General features: G+C 48.8%; 2 protein-coding genes across 4 annotated transcripts in view; one reads left to right on the forward strand and one right to left on the reverse strand.

The window, feature by feature from the left end:
* The window catches only part of exoc4 (exocyst complex component 4), a 42,056-nt gene extending 32,507 nt beyond the window's left edge, over nucleotides 1–9,549 (reverse strand). Inside the window, exons 1-5 of the mRNA XM_067254945.1 lie at nucleotides 9,467–9,549; nucleotides 7,612–7,801; nucleotides 6,915–7,109; nucleotides 3,371–3,561; nucleotides 1,519–1,628 (exon numbers count right to left, since the gene is read on the reverse strand). Coding sequence (XP_067111046.1) covers nucleotides 1,519–1,628; nucleotides 3,371–3,561; nucleotides 6,915–7,109; nucleotides 7,612–7,801; nucleotides 9,467–9,546 — 766 coding nt within the window. The 5' untranslated portion in view covers nucleotides 9,547–9,549. The remainder of the gene's footprint in view (nucleotides 1–1,518; nucleotides 1,629–3,370; nucleotides 3,562–6,914; nucleotides 7,110–7,611; nucleotides 7,802–9,466) is intronic.
* Nucleotides 9,550–10,724: 1,175 nt separating this feature from the next.
* Nucleotides 10,725–20,000, forward strand: part of chchd3a (coiled-coil-helix-coiled-coil-helix domain containing 3a) — a 54,731-nt gene continuing 45,455 nt past the window's right edge. For 2 of the 3 annotated variants that reach the window (XM_067254862.1, XM_067254863.1), the window contains exons 1-3: nucleotides 10,725–10,932; nucleotides 11,751–12,885; nucleotides 17,645–17,738. In XM_067254862.1, the coding sequence (XP_067110963.1) occupies nucleotides 10,852–10,932; nucleotides 11,751–12,885; nucleotides 17,645–17,738 (1,310 nt within the window). In that variant the 5' untranslated portion in view covers nucleotides 10,725–10,851. The remainder of the gene's footprint in view (nucleotides 10,933–11,750; nucleotides 12,886–17,644; nucleotides 17,739–20,000) is intronic. The other variant, XM_067254864.1, reaches the window with a different exon arrangement.

The raw sequence follows: 20,000 nt of genomic DNA on the forward strand, positions 1-20,000 counted from the left end.
ACACAGACAGACAGACAGACACACACACAGACAGACAGACAGACACACACACACACACACAGACAGACAAGGATGCACAGTGTTATTGGCACTAGCACACGATCATTAGCTTAGTATCCCTCCATATCTCCCTGTACTATACCCAGTCTTCAGGGAAACACAGTTAGGAAAGAAAACAAACAGATTTGCACCTCAGTCTGTCTTCAGCACACCTGCATCCCCTCCTCCTTCCTGTCCTCCCCCTCCTCCTTCCTGTCCTCCCCCTCCTCCACAGCCGTCCTATTAGCATCTAAACGGAGAAGAGCCCTTCCCTCCGCTCTGACTCAGCCCCAAAATCCCATCAAAGCAGGCTAACACTAAGAGAGTTAATGTTTATGGCAAAGTAATGGACTTCCCTCCCTCCCCCCCACCTCTCCGCAGTTTGTGTAATATTTACGACAATTAACATCCGTAAATGAGGTGTGCCGGGGCCATTAGACGCGTCTAGCGAGGCGCCGTTGATGGAAGCAGCAGCTAGCGTCGTGACTGTCGTCACTAGCGAGGCACTTAGCGCGCGGCGGAGGCTAATTGCTAGCATTTGGGGCTAATGTGAGGAGAGAGGTGCAGTTGAGCGTTGGGAACTGAGTTAGGCCCTGGGTGTGAATCAATAGTGCTCTCTACCTGTATTATTGAAGACAAAACCCACACGCAAACATGAGCAATTGTGGTGGGTGGAAGTAAATCTCTGCTGTTCTGGAGAGGGTTGGCGGTGGGGGGGGACAGGGGGGGGGGGGGGGGGGGGGACAGGCTTGTTTGTGAGCGAACAGGGGAGGGTGGTTCATGGGGGAGGCAGGGGGGGGGGTAGCAACGTATCTCATTCTACTTTTATGCAGAACTTCTTTCCTACATCTGGCATTCCCACAGCCTTGGGACAAGCACTGTAGAGATCACACACACACAAACACACACACAGACAAGCACTGTAGAGATAACACACACACACACACACACAGACAAACACTGCACACACTGATTTAGAGAGCACTCTCCCACTCAGATGAGGGCAATCCCCATGTGAGCTGTAATGAATGCTGCCTGTGCTGACAGTGATGCGTGGTGACTAATGGCACATATGGAGGGGCAGAAATCTGTGATGTTACCATGGGAATGTGCGGACTGTGATACCGCCCTAATGATGCTGTGATGTATGTGACTGGCTGCAGGGGAGTGTGTGTGTGTATGAGAGGAAGGGATAAACGTCTCTGGGTGAGGTGTGTATTTTAGCTTGTAGTCGTCGCTGCAACACACCTCTAATGGGATGCTAATGCATGTAAAAGCAGCGATGAGATCCTTGCTAATGATTTCATTATCGTGGCGAACATCACCCTCTAAGAGTAAATGAGTTCATTTACTCTTAGATTTAAAACAGGAAATCAAATTTAGTTTGTCCCAACCCTTTTTTTGTTTTCCTCTCCATCTCTTCCTCCCCCCCCCCCCCCCCCCCCCCCTCTTTGAGTCGTGGTACGGTTTGGGGCGTACCACTGCTGGAGCCAGGGGTGCTGAACTGGGAAGAGTCCATCATCTTTCGAGGGGTGGACAGACTGCTCACGTCCGTGATGGGGAGCGGAGATGTGTCTTTGGCCGTAGAACTGGAGGGAAACAGAGAGAACCGGTTTCAGCATCAACTACCTTCTTTAAGGGTTCCCACAAGTCATGTTTACATCAACCATCACCTCATCATCCTCCCTCCCTCCTCCTCACCTCGCTAATCATCAAAACGCTGCAATTACGCAAAGGGGGAAACAGGAAATGGCTGTGACGGGCCCACACCCTCCGTCTGCCTCATCATGAGAGCACCGGTAAGTGACTGAGGTGTATGGAGGTGTTCTTCTGTTAGCATCTGCCCTGCTACAGGGGCTAACACCTGTCACTCCCTAACCCCAGCTAATACATCAACACACCTCAGCAAGGCTCTGCAGCGTAAATACTGTGGGGGTCTACACACACACACACACACGCACACACACACACACAGGCAGGCAGGCTGGCACGCACACACAGGATCACACAGTTATTAACATCCGTGTGTGCATGCACATACACACATCTGAACGTCCATGCACACACACATTTCTAAGGTCAGTTTCCTGCGTTGCCCTAATGTGATGTTGGCTTGCGTCTTGGCACAGAGGACTCAGCTGGGTGGAGGCAGGTAGAGCTGACAGCATTCTAACAGGAAGTCATCTAGTCTACTGCCTCACATGGAAGCATTCTAACAGGAAGTCATCTAGTCTACTGCCTCACATGGAAGCATTCTAACAGGAAGTCTAATACTCTACTAACTCTGCCAGACCCAGGAAAATAGTCAAATTATTATTCTAGCAGCTATCTGAATAAGAAGCATTTGCTAGTTTGCATTTAATGGCATAGCAGCAAAAAATATATATTTTTTGAAGTTCAAGGATGAGAAAGCCACCCAGTTGGACATGCATTGCTAATAGCGATGTGGGAGAACGGGTAAACTTTAAAAGTTATAATTCATCCGACCCCATTATATTTATAAACGCCCACTCCTCCGAAAAGTCAACTCTGTAAAAAAAAAAAAAAAAAAAACATTTTGAAACTTCACAGATTTTCTTCCCACATTGAAACGATCCATATGGTGTTAATCTCCCACTCACAGTCCATCATCCTGAAGAGCTCCGATCCACCCTTCCCCCAGACTCAACCCTGCATTTTACATCACATTTACATTTTATTCATTTATCAGAGGCTTTTATCTAAAGCGACATACACAGAAGTGAGTAGTTGTAACACCCCCTAACACCAGCCTTCCTCTGACCCAGCCTCACCCCAGCCTCCCCCCTCCTTCCTACAGCATCCCCCTACCCACACCCTCCCCCTTCCCTCCCCGCAGCCTCACCTCTGTCCAGGCCTGCCCTCCTCCCCCTAAGCCTCACCTCTGTCCAGGCCTGCCCTCCTCCCCCTAGCCTCACCTCTGTCCAGGCCTGCCCTCCTCCCCCTAGCCTCACCTCTGTCCAGGCCTGCCCTCCTCCCCTAGCCTCACCTCTGTCCAGGCCTGCCCTCCTCCCCCTAGCCTCACCTCTGTCCAGGCCTGCCCTCCTCCCCGCAGCCTCACCTCTGTCCAGGCCTGCCCTCCTCCCCCTAGCCTCACCTCTGTCCAGGCCTGCCCTCCTCCCCGCAGCCTCACCTCTGTCCAGGCCTGCCCTCCTCCCCCTAGCCTCACCTCTGTCCAGGCCTGCTCTCCTCCCCCTAGCCTCACCTCTGTCCAGGCCTGCTCTCCTCCCCCTAGCCTCACCTCTGTCCAGGCCTGCTCTCCTCCCCCTAGCCTCACCTCTGTCCAGGCCTGCTCTCCTCCCCCTAGCCTCACCTCTGTCCAGGCCGCCCCTTCTCCTTGTTCTTAAGGCCCAGCCTGCTGGTGGACTTGATGTAGAGGTGTCTGTGCAGCTCGTCGATCAGCACCAGGTGGATGTTCAGCTTCCTGCTGTGCAGCTCTAGACGCAGGTCCCCCAGACCCTCCACCTGCAGCAGGTGACCCTCCAGGGCATCCACCGCTGACACCTGCAGCACGGGCACAGCATCAGTCTATACACCTGCAGCACGGGCACAGCATCAGTCTATACACCTGCAGCACGGGCACAGCATCAGTCTATACACCTGCAGCACGGGCACAGCATCAGTCTATACACCTGCAGCACGGGCACAGCATCAGTCTATACACCTGCAGCACGGGCACAGCATCAGTCTATACACCTGCAGCACGGGCACAGCATCAGTCTATACACCTGCAGCACGGGCACAGCATCAGTCTATACACCTGCAGCACGGGCACAGCATCAGTCTATACACCTGCAGCACGGGCACAGCATCAGTCTATACACCTGCAGCACGGGCACAGCATCAGTCTATACACCTGCAGCACGGGCACAGCATCAGTCTATACACCTGCAGCACGGGCACAGCATCAGTCTATACACCTGCAGCACGGGCACAGCATCAGTCTATACACCTGCAGCACGGGCACAGCATCAGTCTATACACCTGCAGCACGGGCACAGCATCAGTCTATACACCTGCAGCACGGGCACAGCATCAGTCTATACACCTGCAGCACGGGCACAGCATCAGTCTATACACCTGCAGCACGGGCACAGCATCAGTCTATACACCTGCAGCACGGGCACAGCATCAGTCTATACACCTGCAGCACGGGCACAGCATCAGTCTATACACCTGCAGCACGGGCACAGCATCAGTCTATACACCTGCAGCACAGGCACAGCATCAGTCTATACACCTGCAGCACGGGCACAGCATCAGTCTATACACCTGCAGCACGGGCACAGCATCAGTCTATACACCTGCAGCACGGGCACAGCATCAGTCTATACACCTGCAGCACAGGCACAGCATCAGTCTATACACCTGCAGCACGGGCACAGCATCAGTCTATACACCTGCGGCACATCATTAGTCTATACACTTGCAGCACGGGAACAGAATGTATGAGTTCAAAAACTTTTTTTTAATAGGAAAACTATTTTCTATCATTAAGTACGTGAAAGCGCCCTTCACAGCATGCGCGGTGCCCCAGAGTTTAGGAAACAGTCAACTATTAACTGGCGAACGACACACTTGGGCAATGTCTGGCGCTAACACATTAGCAGTGAGTCTAGTCATAAAAAAGTTCCGTCGACTACATTCCCTCTGATGGTCCCCAGAAGGCAGAGAGCACATCAGAAGGAGCTCTTTACTCGTCTTGTAAATGAGAGACGGCTGTCTCTCCACACGTCTCATCTGACAGGAGGGTCTATTAACTGGCTAGAATAATAATAACAAGGTTCCTTCTCCTCTCTGGGTCTCAGTGCTGCTCGTGTTAGAGGCTCAGACGGCTGCCGGCATCCCAGCCTGAACGGCAGATTTTAGGACGTCTTCCTCGTCCGGTTTCTCCACTCGTCCCTGCTCCTGAATGGATCCTCTTCTCTCACTCCCTCTCCCTCCCTCTCCCTCCCTCTCCCTCTGTCTCATCGTGGGTTTCCTCCCCCCCTCTGTCTCCCTCCCTCCCTCTCTCTATCTCCCTCCCTCCATCTCCCTCGCTCCCTCCCTCTCAACCTGAGTCTCACTTTTCATAAGCAGCAGCGGTTATGTTTGTGTTTAATAAATCTTCAACGCCGTGAATTACTTTTTTATCTGAGGGCTCTAATGGCTAGATGATAGTGCTCTGGAGAGCCATTTACGCCACGCGTGTGTGTGTGTGTGTGTGTCACCCGGGACTGCCAGAGGAGGGAGGAGAAGGGGGAGGGGGCAGAGGTCAAGTGTGTGTTGATGCAAATGAGAGTTGCATTATCAGGGAGATGTGCTAATGCAGTGCATGATCAGGCCATTGGCCTAATAGAATAACTCCTTGAAGCCTGCGTGCGTGTGTGTGTGTGTGTGTGTCTGTGTGTGTGTGTGTCCTTCAGGAGAGAGAGTGTGTGACTCATTACCGATGGGCTGGGATGACAGAAGAGGGGCTAGTTAACATGGTTACGGAGCCTGGCCTGTCAAGCTAATCAAGAACACAAGGCCTCCTGTGTATTAGCAGGGGGGATGGAGCGATAGAGAGAGATTGAGGAGGAGAGGAAGGTGGAAAATGGAGAGGAGAGGGAGAGGAGAAGAGTGCTGTTTTTATGTGACAGCCCATCACTGGTCTCTATGGTGCATGCTGGGCTCCGAGGGGGGTGTCAGCGTGTGAGTGTGTGTATGTGTGTGTCTGGGGACGGGACTGAGTATTTGGGGGGATTTCTGAGCTTGTCTCGTCCCTTACCTACCCCATGGGGTCTTGTAACACTGCCATTCAGCTAAGGCAGAGGAAGCACACCAGGAATTTTAACTGTCAAGCGAGGGAGAGAGGGAGGGGAGGAGAGAGAGAGCAAGAGAGTCAGAGGGAAAAAGAGACAGCGGGGAGGAAGAGAAAGAAACAGAAAAGAGCAGGCAGAGAGAGAGAGAGAGAGAGAGAGAGGCAGGCAGAGCAAAGAGGATTGTGTAAAAGAGAAAACGTTAATCTGACAGATGAGTGCAGTAATGACTGACAGCATGTGAAGGGATGAACACATCAGGGAGTCTCACCAGTCACACACATAGGAATGAGGTAGAAAGCAGAGGAGGGGGAGTCAGAGTCAGAGTCAGAGACAGAGTCAGAGACATAGAAAAAGAGAGAGAGAGAGAGAGAGAGAGAGAGAGAGAGAGAGAGAGGGGGAGAGGGAGGAGAGAAGAAATAGAGAACCAGTAAGGTAGAAGAGAAAGACAGTGATGGAGGTGAGGCTAGACTGTGGAGGTGTAGACAGAGATGAAAACAGAGTGAAGCAGTAAGTTTCAGCGCCAGTGACGGGCTGAGATAAACAGCGACGCCCCCGCTCTCTCCAACTGACTCGCAAATGAATCGACACTGACAATATAGCGTTGGGTGCGAGACACAGCAGAAGTAAGCAAATGGAGTTCAAAGTGGACCATCAATCCAAAGACTCTCTCACCACAAACAATAAAACTAGATTCCTCCCTGGTCTAGACCACTTCCAATAATCACAGATTAAACAGTCGGATAGATTTTGGAAGTACACAACAGCAAAGCTGAGGGAGGGAGGGATCTGTACTCCCTTAATTCACGGTACCATCCTGTGCACCCTGCAGAGCGCGGCAACAAAACACACATCAGAGGGAGAACACACACACACACACACACAAACACACAGCGGTGGTCCTTTATTAACTTTACATCATTTGTAAAAGTAAGAGGAAATGGCTAGGTAGGTTGGCAACTTTCCTACATGAAGGGTTTCCTGCTACAAACCCCCCACACACACCACCAACACACACCCCTTCACGTACAAACACACACCCACACACACACACACACACCTTCCACACATACGCACCAGCATGTCGGTTGCGTGCAGGTAGTGCTTGCTGGCCATGCACGTCTCCAGCTTCTGGGGGACCTGCTTGATGTTCTCGATCTCGTCCAGCAGGTTGAGGACGTGCTTGTGCTCGATCCCCTCGATCCACAGCTTCCTAAGCTCGTCCCTCTTACAGTGCAGCAGCATCTTGCATGAAAGCAGGTTTTCCTTCACCTGGGGGGAAGTGACATTGTTAGGTGGAGGAAGTGACATCATTAGGTGGAGGAAGTGACATCGTTAGGTGGAGGAAGTGACATTGTTAGGTGGAGGAAGTGACATCGTTAGGTGGAGGAAGTGACATCGTTAGGTGGAGGAAGTGGAGAGGAAATTACTGATAACACTGGTCATGAACAACACGTGTAAAAAAAAAACGTGCTTGTGTGCGCGTGCATCTGATTAACTTTGGATATCCAAGACACTTTGTCTCTGACTGTGCTGGCCTCAATCCAGCTGCTCAGGTTTGTGCGGTGCACGGCACAAATGGAAAGAATATTCAATAAAATGAGGCCCGGAGATGAGATTGGAGAGTAAAGCCAACCCTCTTAACCGAGGTAATGCATCCACCCAACACTACTGCGACTAACTACTACGCGTGTGTGTGTTCCTGTTAGGGCAGCTACTCTGCAATGGCCCACGCTGGTTTCCGGCGGTAACGGGCACCCCTCCTCCAACTCACCTGCTTGATCTTGTTGCGGGAGCAGGTGATGCGCTCGGTGATGCTCTGGTAGGTTCTGATGGCGGTGGTGAGCTCGGCGTAGTGCTGGACGATCTGCTCGTCCAGGTCTCTGTCGCATTTCTCGAAGGCATCCTCCAGGCGGCCCTTCTCCGTCTCCCGGTCCTGCACGTCATCGCTGCTGGACAGGGTCCTGAACGCAAGCACAGGGAGGGACTGTGAAACCCTGGCCTTTTCATTTGTTGCTGTTGTTTTTTTAGAGAGAGAGAGCGCTGAGTGAGAGAGCGCTGTGAGAGTGTTCAAAGGTTTTAAATATATATTTGTGAAAAATGTATGAACGGTACAAAGAATTAGAAAACAAACTTTTCAAAGGATAGAAAAATATTTTCGGTTTCTTTTCTTTCTTTTTTTTTTATATTTGCCCAAAACAGTTTCAAAAGGTTGCTTTTTTGGGAGAAAAACAATTTCACCAGTTCGAAAAAAAAGAAAAAGGTTTTAAAAGGTTGAAAAAAAGGAAAAGGAACAAAGGGTCAAGGCCGAGTTCAAACCCAAGCCACTGCAGAAAGGCCTCCGCCTAAACGCTACGCACACTTAACCACTAAACTAGATGTAGCCTCCATTCAGAGGAAACAGTTGTGCAGAGGAGAGAATGTTAAATCACCTCTAAAATAACAATTTCTCTCTGAAGAAGGAAGGATTATAAAAGGCAGCCATGATTGTTTTCACTCTTGAAACAATAGGCCTAGGTGTTCTTTGAAACATACCTGTGGGAAAGAGACTCATTCCGAGTGACAGCACATGAGAGAGATTGACCTCCTCTCTCCTCACAGCTACTGAGATGTACTACTGAGGCAGTCTCCCTAAAGAGCTCATTATAGCTGGAGGCCTCTTTCTCCTTTTCCTCAGCTGAAGTGAAAGTGAGAGGTCCTTAAAAGTATCCCTTTGGCCCTGAGAATAACTTGGAGAGTCAGTTGAAGTTCACAAAATCCAATAGGGGGAATCGGATTAAAGTTTGGCCTTTGGCTTGACCAAGTTTACTCAACTGCGGTTAGGGGAATATAAACTTGTTAGCACTACAGTTACCAACTTCCCTTGTTCTTGCTCTAATCGCCCTTCAGCTTTTCCTTAACAAAGGGTCAAATTGTATACACTTTGTATAGTCACTGTTGAGTTCTATAATGAGCAAAAGTGCAGCAAACTAGTACCACTATTTTTCTAATCAGGCTACAGAAAAATGTAGGATCTGGGTGTATTTCTGTTTATGGCTGTTGAAGCAACTGAAGTAACGCTGCTTCACAACAATTGTAGTTGGATCCCGTCCGCTGTATTGCCCAATTGACCAATGGGATAGCAGCAAAACGCCTTTGACCAGCTACCTTTGAGTGACTGTCAGTTGACCGATCACCGCAGATCTGATCAAGAGAGAAGTGTGAAGGTGCCTTGAAGTTTGATGATTGACCACTGCTCATTGACACTGAATGAGTCGTGTCCAGTTGCTGAACAGACGATTATCATACCAGTACACATAGGGTAGCGAGAAACTAGCCAACATGGTGTCCTTAACGTTGCATAAAAAGAAAACTATGTGTTTTATTAGGGACAATAGGACGTCTGGATGTGGAAAAATGGGTTAGACCGGCTGAATCGTAGTGTTGGTCACCTGGTCTGTTAATTTTCGAACCGATATGACTGACAGAACAGGATGTGACTGCAGTGCCAGCCTACCTAGCGACACAATAAAGTTAGCTCTAGTAGACCTAGCCTTGTCCGGAGCAAAGCCTTAGCAAACATTTGAGGAGAATCGGGCATATACGTTTAGCAAAAATGCATTTCAAGAAATGCGTTTTATGGGGCTTACCTAATGACGGATATCAGTAGGCCAGAAGGATCTTTGCTTTTGCTAACGGCGCTTCTGTATCTCCCTGTATCAGACGCCATTTTTCCAGCGACTGCACCCAAACAAGAAGACGATGGATACGTAGGGGATGACACAAACCAATGGGAAACGAACAATTTGCACTGACATTTGGGGTTTGTAGTCTTTTACTGACTAGATTCGCTGCTGATGCCGTTGCCTTGACACCTTTGCTGCTGATGCTGTATCCCTGAAACCTCTGAGAAACTGTGTTCAGTAAAAGAGAAACAGAGAGCACAATAGATTATCAGCATACCCTTGACGAAAGAGCAAAATTTTATGAAAAAATTAAATAATGTATTCATCCATTCTTAAAATATTGCATATAAATACGTTTACTTCATGAATGGTCATGAAGGACTATTTTGTATAACTTGATGGGAGAAACATACTAATTATGGAGTTTCCATATATTTCATAAGACTATTCCAGGCTACTCTTTTTACTCTGATTATGTTTCATTATTCAGAAAGCAACAGGACATCGTTAAAAGCGATAGTTGTAAGCCCAACAGAAATCAACCGATAGAGAAGAAACACATATCCTTTAAACTGATCCTATGATTAAGGAAAGCTATCAGGGAGTTCGTATGGTCTTCTGTATTGGCGACTTGGCGAGTATTATCTCACTGTATCTCTAACCATCTCGTGGGCCCAAAGAATTGGAAGACGGCATTGATTTTGGAGGGACAGGGTCGATCCCAGAAGCCTCTGTGCTGATTGATGTGCTTGTGGGCTGCCGAGATAACAGTGGGCGATCTGTGTGTTTCCTCCAACAACAAAACAATGTGGTGAGGGGCTATTTTTGTTCTGTCAAGGGTTGAGCTGGCCAAGTCTAATTTAGAAGTTCTTATCAACTTGTCCTGCAGCCAGCACAACCCCACGGGTATTTGCAGTCAAACAATGTGTCATGACGTTGATTGGCTTTTTAGGGTAAAGGTTAATAAAATGTAATTTCACACTATGAAGCAGAAAATCTAATCGTGTTTACATTATTTATTGTGGCTTTAATTGGTAAATATTCTACAATGTAGGCTTATTTAATTATTATTATTATTATGATTTTGATCAACTAAATTCACATGAACTAAGAATATTATGTTAGCGCTTGCCTTTGCGAAAATAGTTTCGACCAATCACAACGTCGTATTTCCATGTGACGTCATGCTACGGAAGTTTAGCCGTTTTTGTGAGCAGAGGCGTGCGGCCCTAGCTTCCCTGTCACCGGCGTGAGAGAGAGAGAATAGATCATATTTCAAAAAAGCCCTGTTGTACGACAACTTCCATTGTATGTAATTCATTGTCGCTTTTGACTGATTGCGGTCAAACATGGGAGCAAACAGTAGTACACGCCGTGTTTCATTCGAGTCGGATGAGAATGACAACATCACAGTTGTGAAGGGCATACGGGTGAGTACGAGAGGAGAGATTAGCTAGCTAATTTAGTAGTGTAACCACAACATTGTAATGGATATGTAAACAGCTGTTTGTTCTAGCGCGATTCAGTATATTACGTCCATGATCAGATTACGATTTTACCGTCGCGAGTAAAGCTTGACAACCGGTTGACAGAAATAATAGCTTGCTAGCTAGCTAGCTTGCTGTATAATGTAGTGTGCGTGTGTGGCCAGCAGCAATGCTAACTTAATAAACAGTCACTCCTCCTCGCTCGCCAGTGGGTCTTACATGAGTGGGTCAATGAATGAATGAACTTGACATGACCGGAGATGACACCCTCTATGCATATTGTTGTATTGTAAATTAAGTTTAGAAGCTGTCACCAGGGCAATGTCCCTTAGCCAATATTACGCTACATAAAACGATTGTGGCGTGATGATTTATTTACGTCGCCTGCTTATAAAGGCAGGTAACTAAAGGTGTAGACTCAGGCATAAGTTCGTCTCACAACGAGACATTGCTTGGCACAAGATAACCAACATCAATTATACAGCCATCTGCAAGCCATGTATACCAGCTGTACGGTAGTCTCTTGTCAAACAATGTCCTTACCGTATGAGTCTCATACATTTATATGTAAACATCAACCAAACAAGTCATCCACTAAAACATATTTGCGAAGTGCTACCCAGTCAAACATTTCTTCAGTTCCATCAGTAGGCCTACTGTCCTCCTTGCAGTAGTTTTTTTCAACAGTAGCTAGCTGACTGCAATGTGAAATTGAAACTTCAAAATATTAAGTTTAATCATGCGTCATTTTTTTTCCCCAGCTCTCCGAGAATGTCATCAACCGCATGCGAGAGCCCCAGGCCCCAGTGAAGCCCCCCACCCCTCCACAGACCCCCTCCCCTCCCCTTGTAGCCGACCCCACCCCTCTCCTCCACCCCATCTCTCCCCCTTTTGACCCCATCACCTCATTGCCTCCCTTTCCAGCACCCATAGAGCCCATTGCTCCACCTCCACTCTCTGCCCCTGAGCCAGTGGCTCCCCCTCCACCCTCCATGATGGAACAGGTATCAGCGCCCACCATCATAGACGTGGTCCTTCCCACGCCTCCTCCCCAAGCTGCTGCTGCTGCAGCCGCTGCTTTCGAGCCTGTCTTGGTGCCCCCCCCCCCTGCTCCACCTGTCTTGGTGGCCCCCCCCCCTGCTCCACCTGTCTTGGTGGCCCCCCCCCCTGCTCCACCTGTCGAACCGGTAACAGTGCCCCCTCCTGCATCTGTTGAGCCGCTGGTCTCTCTTCCTGACCCTGCTCCTGTTGCCGTGGAAACCCTCATTCTGCTTGCTCCCCCCCCTCCCATTGAAACCCTGGCCCCGCCTCCTCCCATTGAAACCTTGGCTCCTCCCCCTCCCATTGAAACCTTTGCTCCTCCCCCTGTAATTGAAACCTTTGCTCCTCCCCCTCCCATTGAAACCTTTGCTCCTCCCCCTGTAATTGAAACCCCACCTCCTCCTCCTCTAATTGAACCCCTTGCCCCTCCTCCCCTCCCTCTAATCGAATCCATCGCTCCCTCCTTCCTGGAACCCATCTCCTCCTGCCAGGCTATTGAACCTGCCGCTCTCCTGTCGCCCGATCCTCCAATGGAAGCTTTGTCCCCGCCTCCGCAGCCCTGCGAACCAATAGCTGCGCCTCCCCTGCCAGAGTTTGTTGCTCCGCCTCCTTGTGAACCGGTTGCTCCTCCTCCTCAGCCACCAGTGGAACCAGTTGCACCCCCTCCTCCTGCCCCAGAGCCAGTAGCAGTTGTTGCCCCCCCTCCACCTCCTCCTGCCCCAGTGGAGCTAGTTGCCCCCGCTCCTCCTGCCCCAGAGCCAGTTGCAGTGGTTGCCCCCCCTCCTCCTCCACCTGCCCCAGAGCCAGAAGCAGTGGCTGCCCCACCACCAACACCACCTTCAGTAGCACCATCTGGTGAGTTCAGTACCACAGCACCTGTGTCTCAGTATAAACTATCCTCAAATGACTCCTGGATAGTGTCCTTTCAATTAGACTGGTAAAACTTGTTTGTCAGATATTTGAAGATTGTGTTGTGAAAGTGAATCCACTTGGGTGAGGCATTTACATTTATTGTGAATTTGATCGAGATGTTTTAATGAAGGGTTTTGTTTTTATACATGTTAAGGGCAGTCAGCAGGCTTCATCTCAGTGGTCAAACAGGTGGTCCCTGTGAATTTTTTGTTTAATTCTGACTGTTTAACCCCTCCCCCCAAATCCCAATTAGTCACCTTTCTGAGAACTCGCACTGTAGCCTCTTGTGCATCGTGATACATTGCCATTGCCGAGGTCTTAATGAAACCATTAATTCAGACTTGTAATAAAAGTAATGAATTAATGCTGCTATGAGTTTTTTACAGTTTTAGCCCACTTAAGAATTTCTCACGGTTTCACTATTGCCCTTTTTGCTTCTTGTGATATTGAGCCAATTTGCAAACCTTGACATGCCAACCCATAGTTGGCTAACCGAACAAGCTAGCCGGAACTAAATATATGCCCAATGTTATGACCTCAAGTCAACAGGCTTAGGCAGCACCAGGTCATCAGGTCTCACTGCATGTTAGTGTTCACTGAACACTCACGTACGAGTGTTATTAGTTGTTCTGCGTGACACAGAGGACAGTTGAAAGTTATGTCACCCGTTCAGTAGACAGAAGAGGATAGAACGTGGGCGGAGAGGGTTCTTTAGCGGATGACAACCAGGGTGGGCGAAGTTCTCCCATCCCTGACGGCACCCGATCGGAGAGGTAATTAAAAAAAGGCCAACTTATTCCACGCCGCAGTGCCTCTGGTGATTAAAACGACACCTCTGCAGTTTCACACAACAAACCTCGCCTCATTATGGAGCGTGACAGGCATGGCTGTGTGAATGTGGTTAGGAGCTCGTCACAACTTCTAGATCTATCTATCTATCCCGGAGAAGCCCTTAACCACAGAGACCTGCTTCCTGCTGTTGTAAAAATGCTTTCAGAGTGCCGCTCGGCCTGTTAAGCTGGGGTGTAATCAGTCTCGTGTCTGCGTTCACGCGTTCTCAAACAAAAACTGTTTTGTGTCCAAGTCAGGGTTTTCATTAGCGTCTGGCCGTCGTTGAAATTGTCGTCCATTTTTCTCTCTGTCAAAACAATTGCTCCTCCATTGTCCTTGTTAATTGGTTTGCAGATTAAAAGATAAATATGACAATCTCCCTCATTTTTATCAGTTTTTTTCTGCGTGTTAATGCTATTCCTATTATGAAAAAAACCCTTACTACACTTTACTGGGCTAAGTACATTCAAAGGATGTCCTTTATAGATTTAAATAACACATAAAAGTAGGTACAATAACTCCCTTTCAGTTATGTGACTTAGAACGTCTTGCTTGTAGGTTTTGGAAGGCCTGTCCTTCCATGATAGTCAGGCGACCTCTAGTGAACTCCACTGGTAATATGACACAAACTCAAAGGTCATCCTTGATCAAGAGGAGTAGCTGGTGGATATTGGTGTCTGGTGTGGCTGAATGTGAACTGGAGTTGAATGGGCTCCATCGATCCATGTTATTTGACAAGGTTAGGACTTGTGTCATGAAAATCCATCAACAACATTTAGGTCAAGGTGTTGGTGCTTTCATCTCATGTTCCTCGGAGCAAACTAGTTCTGAGTTTAGAGTTCTGCGCCTTAAAGAGACTTGTTCTTTCACCTTGACAGATTTTCTAAAAGTAACTGCCTCTTTTCACCTGTGATGAACTTCAGCCGGCCAGACAAGGCTGTCTCATGGTCAGAGCACACAGAACACAGACTGCCCTGGCTCGGTGACCCCTCTGTGACCCCTCTGTGACCCCTTTGTAACCCTGCCAGACAACTTCTCAATGAGAGGACAAAGTCAACTCAGAAAACATTGATCCTGACTGCTGGTTTTTAGGTGCAAGCCAATCCCTCCAGGTCGTGACCTTAATGACGCGTGTTTGATTATGTGTGCTTATGAGTGAAGGGGATCAAGTTCATCTCTATCTATGGCCGTGCCCGTCTCTAAATAGTGTGGTGTGATGTGGTGTGTCTGAAGTGTGGGTGTGTGTGTGAGGTGTGTGTCTGTGTGTGAGGTGTGTGTGAGGTGTGTGTGAGGTGTGTGTGTGTGCGTGTGTGTGTGTGAGGTGTGTGTCTGTGTGTGTGTGTGTGCGTGTGCTGTTTGGATAACGGTCAAGGTTGATCCTCCTACACCTTCTCCAATTTACTATAAATATTCATAGTCCAGTGCCCACACACTCTGTTAGCCTAATAGCCTGCTTAGAGATGACTGCTCAGAGAGAGAGATGGAGGACAGAGGAGGAACAGAGAGGGGAAAAAGGGAGAGAAGAGAAAAAGGACAAATTGTGTCACCTGTTAACATCGTTCTGTTCTAAAACAAACTCTCGTATGTCTGTGTGACGTTTATGCCAACACGTCTGATTGAGTTAGGCCTGGCGGTGGATCAGAGATTGGAGGCCTGCTGAAAGCTTCTGTAGCCTGGGCAGTGGGCTGACTGCAGGAGTTTTCATCCGGAAGGTGAGGGTGGGAAAGGTGAGCGAGACTTAGTTGTCGGAGCTCCCGCGAGCGTGGGGAAGTGGTAATGTTACAGATTATGCCCTCGGCATGGGTCCAGGGGTTAATGAAACCTGTGATGAGAAACGCAATTTGCCTTCGTCTGTTATCAACCCTCGCTCGCCTCTTCCTCTTCGCTGCGTTTTTCACTCCTGGTTTAGCGAGGATGGGAGGATGAGGGCAGAGGAGGGGGAAAAAAAATAGAAAAATATCTGAAGTTGATGAGTTTTTAATCTCTTTAACATTTCCGTGTCCTCGTCAGGATGGGCGTGGGCGTGGCCAATCTGGAATTGTGTCTGACCTGACGGGGCACTTGTAGAGTCTCTAGCTGTGTTATCATATCAGGACCGGTTCGCCTTCTGTCACACTGGCTCTGCTCCACACTCACAAAACGTCTGTGCGTGCGTGCGCGCATGCTTGCCTGATGAACTGATTGAAAGAGGGATGTAACACTACTTGAGAGGCGAGAAGAGAGAAGAAAATAGCGAAAAATCGAGCGACTTTCTGCTACTTTGGCAATCTCCATTTTCGTCGTTGGCCAGCAGCAAAATAACTTGTATTTGTACTTACGTGTTGTAATTGCATCCAATCACGTCGGGACAGCCAGCGAGCTCAGATTCAATGTGTTTTCGTTTTGTAACATGACATTTTTAATCTTGTCGGTTAACGATTGTTAACGATCGCTTCTCCCAAAATGATCCTTGAGGAGGGCAAGTGTCGTTCTCGGTCGTATTTGTCTGTAGACTTCCCAGATTAGTGTTTAATAAAACACAGCGATGGAAGGCCACACCCATGGCTTCACTCACCAGAACCACGTCGCTGATGAGCTGGAGCACGGTCTATTTAAATGTTAATTTTGATACTGTGTCTTGAGATAATTGCTCACCGTAAGATAAGATGCTAAGTCACTGTGATCATGCAGCAACACAGACACACCTTACCTGGACTGAGATGCTCCTGGTGAGTTTAATTAGCACAGCAGGGAGAGAAGCTAGCTAGCTCTGTGAAGTGGGGGACACACACCACCTATACACACACACGCACACACACCTATACACGCACACACACCTATACACGCACACACACCTATACACGCACACACACCTATACACGCACACACACCTATACACGCACACACACCTATACACGCACACACACCTATACACGCACACACACCTATATACACACACACACCTATGCACACACACACCTATGCACACACACACCTATGCACATACACACGGCCTCAACACTGCATTCTGTGAGTGTCTCTTCCAGGTAATAATAGGCTCTGACAATAGGGATTACCCCATCTATCTAATGCAGTAGAGGCCACTAATCTGTCGCTAGTACGTGCACACACACGCGCACACAGACAGGCACACACACACAGAGACACACACACACAGACACACACACAGAGACACACACACAGAGACACACACACAGAGACACACACACAGAGACACACACACAGAGACACACACACAGAGACACACACAGACACACTCACACAAACGCGTGTTTCGTGGCAGCCACTGCAGTGCTGCACTGCACAGCAGTTCTGTCTGCAGAGCACGTCTTGGCCTCTTAGCCAAGCCGGTTCTTACTTTCATGGTTAATTACCTGCTGAGATAGGACACCACAGACACACAGTCAAACACGTATGACGCCAGCGACAGCAAGAGAGGGACACAGGCAATAGAGAGGAAGAAAATGAGTGTGTGAGGGTATGTGGATAAGTGTTGGGGAGGTATTGTTGGTGAGGGGGAAGGGGAGGGGGGGGTTCTGGGTGGGTAAATGCTTTTTTGTGTCGGTGTGAGATGAGTTTTTTTTATAGAGCAGGTGGTTGTTGGTGCGTGGCAGCCAGCTCTCTCCTCTGGTCTCGCTCGCTCTCTCCCACTCCCTCTTTCTCTCATAAGGCAACAGAGGCCTGGAGCTACGAGGGCTGACCCACCTCACTACCTGCACAGCAGGCAGACCACACGCACACACACACACACACCATTACATTTGATAGCTTACAGCAAACTCACATCAACACAACATGGTTCAGGGAGCCAAGGTACAGTCAAACATTCTCACCTCTGTGTGTGTGTGTGTGTGTGTGCGTCCTTCCCCAGGTGACGAGGAGGAGCTGAGGAGGAGGATCACACAGGAGCTGCAGCAGGGTCTGGAGGAGGAGCGCGGCAGAGCAGAGCAGGAGCTGCAGGCCTGGTGAGTCCCAGAGCACAGGACAGGATGCAGGACAGCACACAGTAACACAGCACACAGCACACAGTAACACAGCACACAGTAACACAGCACACAGTAACACAGCACACAGTAACACAGCACACAGCACACAGTAACACAGCACACAGTAACACAGCACACAGTAACACAGTAACACAGCACACAGTAACACAGCACACAGTAACACAGCACACAGTAACACAGCACACAGTAACACAGCACACAGTAACACAGCACACAGTAACACAGCACACAGTAACACAGCACACAGTAACACAGCACACAGTAACACAGCACACAGTAACACAGCACACAGTAACATAGCACACAGTAAAACAGCACACAGTAACACAGCACACAGTAACACAGCACACAGTAACACAGCACACAGTAAAACAGCACACAGTAACACAGCACACAGTAACACAGCACACAGTAACACAGCACACAGTAACACAGCACACAGTAACACAGTAACACAGCACACAGTAACACAGCACACAGTAACACAGCACACAGTAACACAGCACACAGTAACACAGCACACAGTAACACAGCACACAGTAAAACAGCACACAGTAACACAGCACACAGTAACACAGCACACAGTAACACAGCACACAGTAACACAGCACACAGTAACACAGCACACAGTAACACAGCACACAGTAACACAGCACACAGTAACACAGCACACAGTAACACAGCACACAGTAACACAGTAACACAGCACACAGTAACACAGCACACAGTAACACAGCACACAGTAACACAGCACACAGTAACACAGCACACAGTAACACAACACAACAGAGCACAGAACAAAGTAGTACAATACTAGCTCATATGACCCCATGGTGGGTGGATGCCCACATCTCCTCTCTGCTCCCCCTCAGTGACCCTGCAGGCCCAGGCCAGACAGTAGGGATGCTGCTATTGGCCGGTTCATTCTACACCGAGCAGCAGGCAATGGAGGGAAAAGGGTCTATTTTCTAGTCATTAATAGTGAAAAAGGTCAGTGTAGTATTTCCCTTCCTCATCAGGTGAACCTCTTTCCCCAAACCCACCAGTGTTGTTCTGGTTGTATCTCTCTGGATCAATTAATCATGCCTGAGAGAGGGCGCCGTTGTGAGGTAATTTCCTTGGCGCTGAGAGGGTGATCCATTAGCCAGCCTTGATGAGAAGGAATCGGCCTTTTATCCCGGCAGCATCTTCCTTCCTCTATTAGTCTCTCTCTCCTCTGTCTCTCTCGCTCTGAATCACTCTCTCTGCATCTCTCTCTCTCTCTCTTTTGTCTTTGTCTCTCCTCCATTTTTCCTCTATCTGCATCTCCCTCTCTCTGTCTTACTTCTATCTCTCCCTCGCTCTCTCTCTCTCTCCTCCACCACAGTGGAACAGGTGTGCGTGGCGTTTGGTCCGACAAACACTTCATTCCCCTGCTAATGTTGCATATGTGCCTGCGCATTGTGTGGTGACAATAAAGTTGAATTGAATTGATTGAATGGGTCTGGATGAGCTCCAAAGGCTCTGGTGAATGAGCAGTGTGATCATCCTGGACCTAGCCCAGGCCCCTTAATGACAACACTAAGCAGAGGCAGGGACTTCAGGCTGGGTAAGAGTTTACATCTAGAGGTGGGGGTAGGGGGGGTTGAGTCTATGGCAAGGACATTTAGCATTCAAAAGGACCCGGACAATAGGAAAGGTATTGATTTCCTTTCCTTCTATGGATAGGTAATCTGTAGCCTTAGTTGAGTATTGACCTTTTAAAATGGAAGTACACCAGTTATTTTCCAAATTGCAGCTTGAATTAATTGCGTTGTTTGTGATTGGTGTGGATCTGCAGCTGCTGGGGGATCAGTCCCAGCTCTCGTGTGTCTGGCCTGCTCTCTCCCCCCCCCCCCCTGTGTGGAAGCAGACGTCAATAACCAGGCAGGACACCTCAGTGTGTCGCTGGAGTGTTCAGACTGTTTGAGGGAGCGAGGTCTTAGTTGCGGTAAGCTGATGAGCAGTAAACGGTGAGCGGGATGGTCTTTGTTGATCCCACTGTGTCCTCTGGTCCAGCCTGACAGGGTGGACACCCTAACTGGATTGTTGCTGTATGAAATGCATTTAAGAATAAAAGTAAAACATAGAGAGAGGATTTGCCTGCGGCGTTGTTGCCTGGGACACACGGATAGGCAAAAGTGCCTGTCGCATCGCCTTGGCAACGCCATTAAGAGGAAGTAGGGGTTTTATTGACCATGA

Source organism: Osmerus mordax, chromosome 17, assembly GCF_038355195.1.
Source record: "Osmerus mordax isolate fOsmMor3 chromosome 17, fOsmMor3.pri, whole genome shotgun sequence".
NCBI lineage: Eukaryota > Metazoa > Chordata > Actinopteri > Osmeriformes > Osmeridae > Osmerus > Osmerus mordax.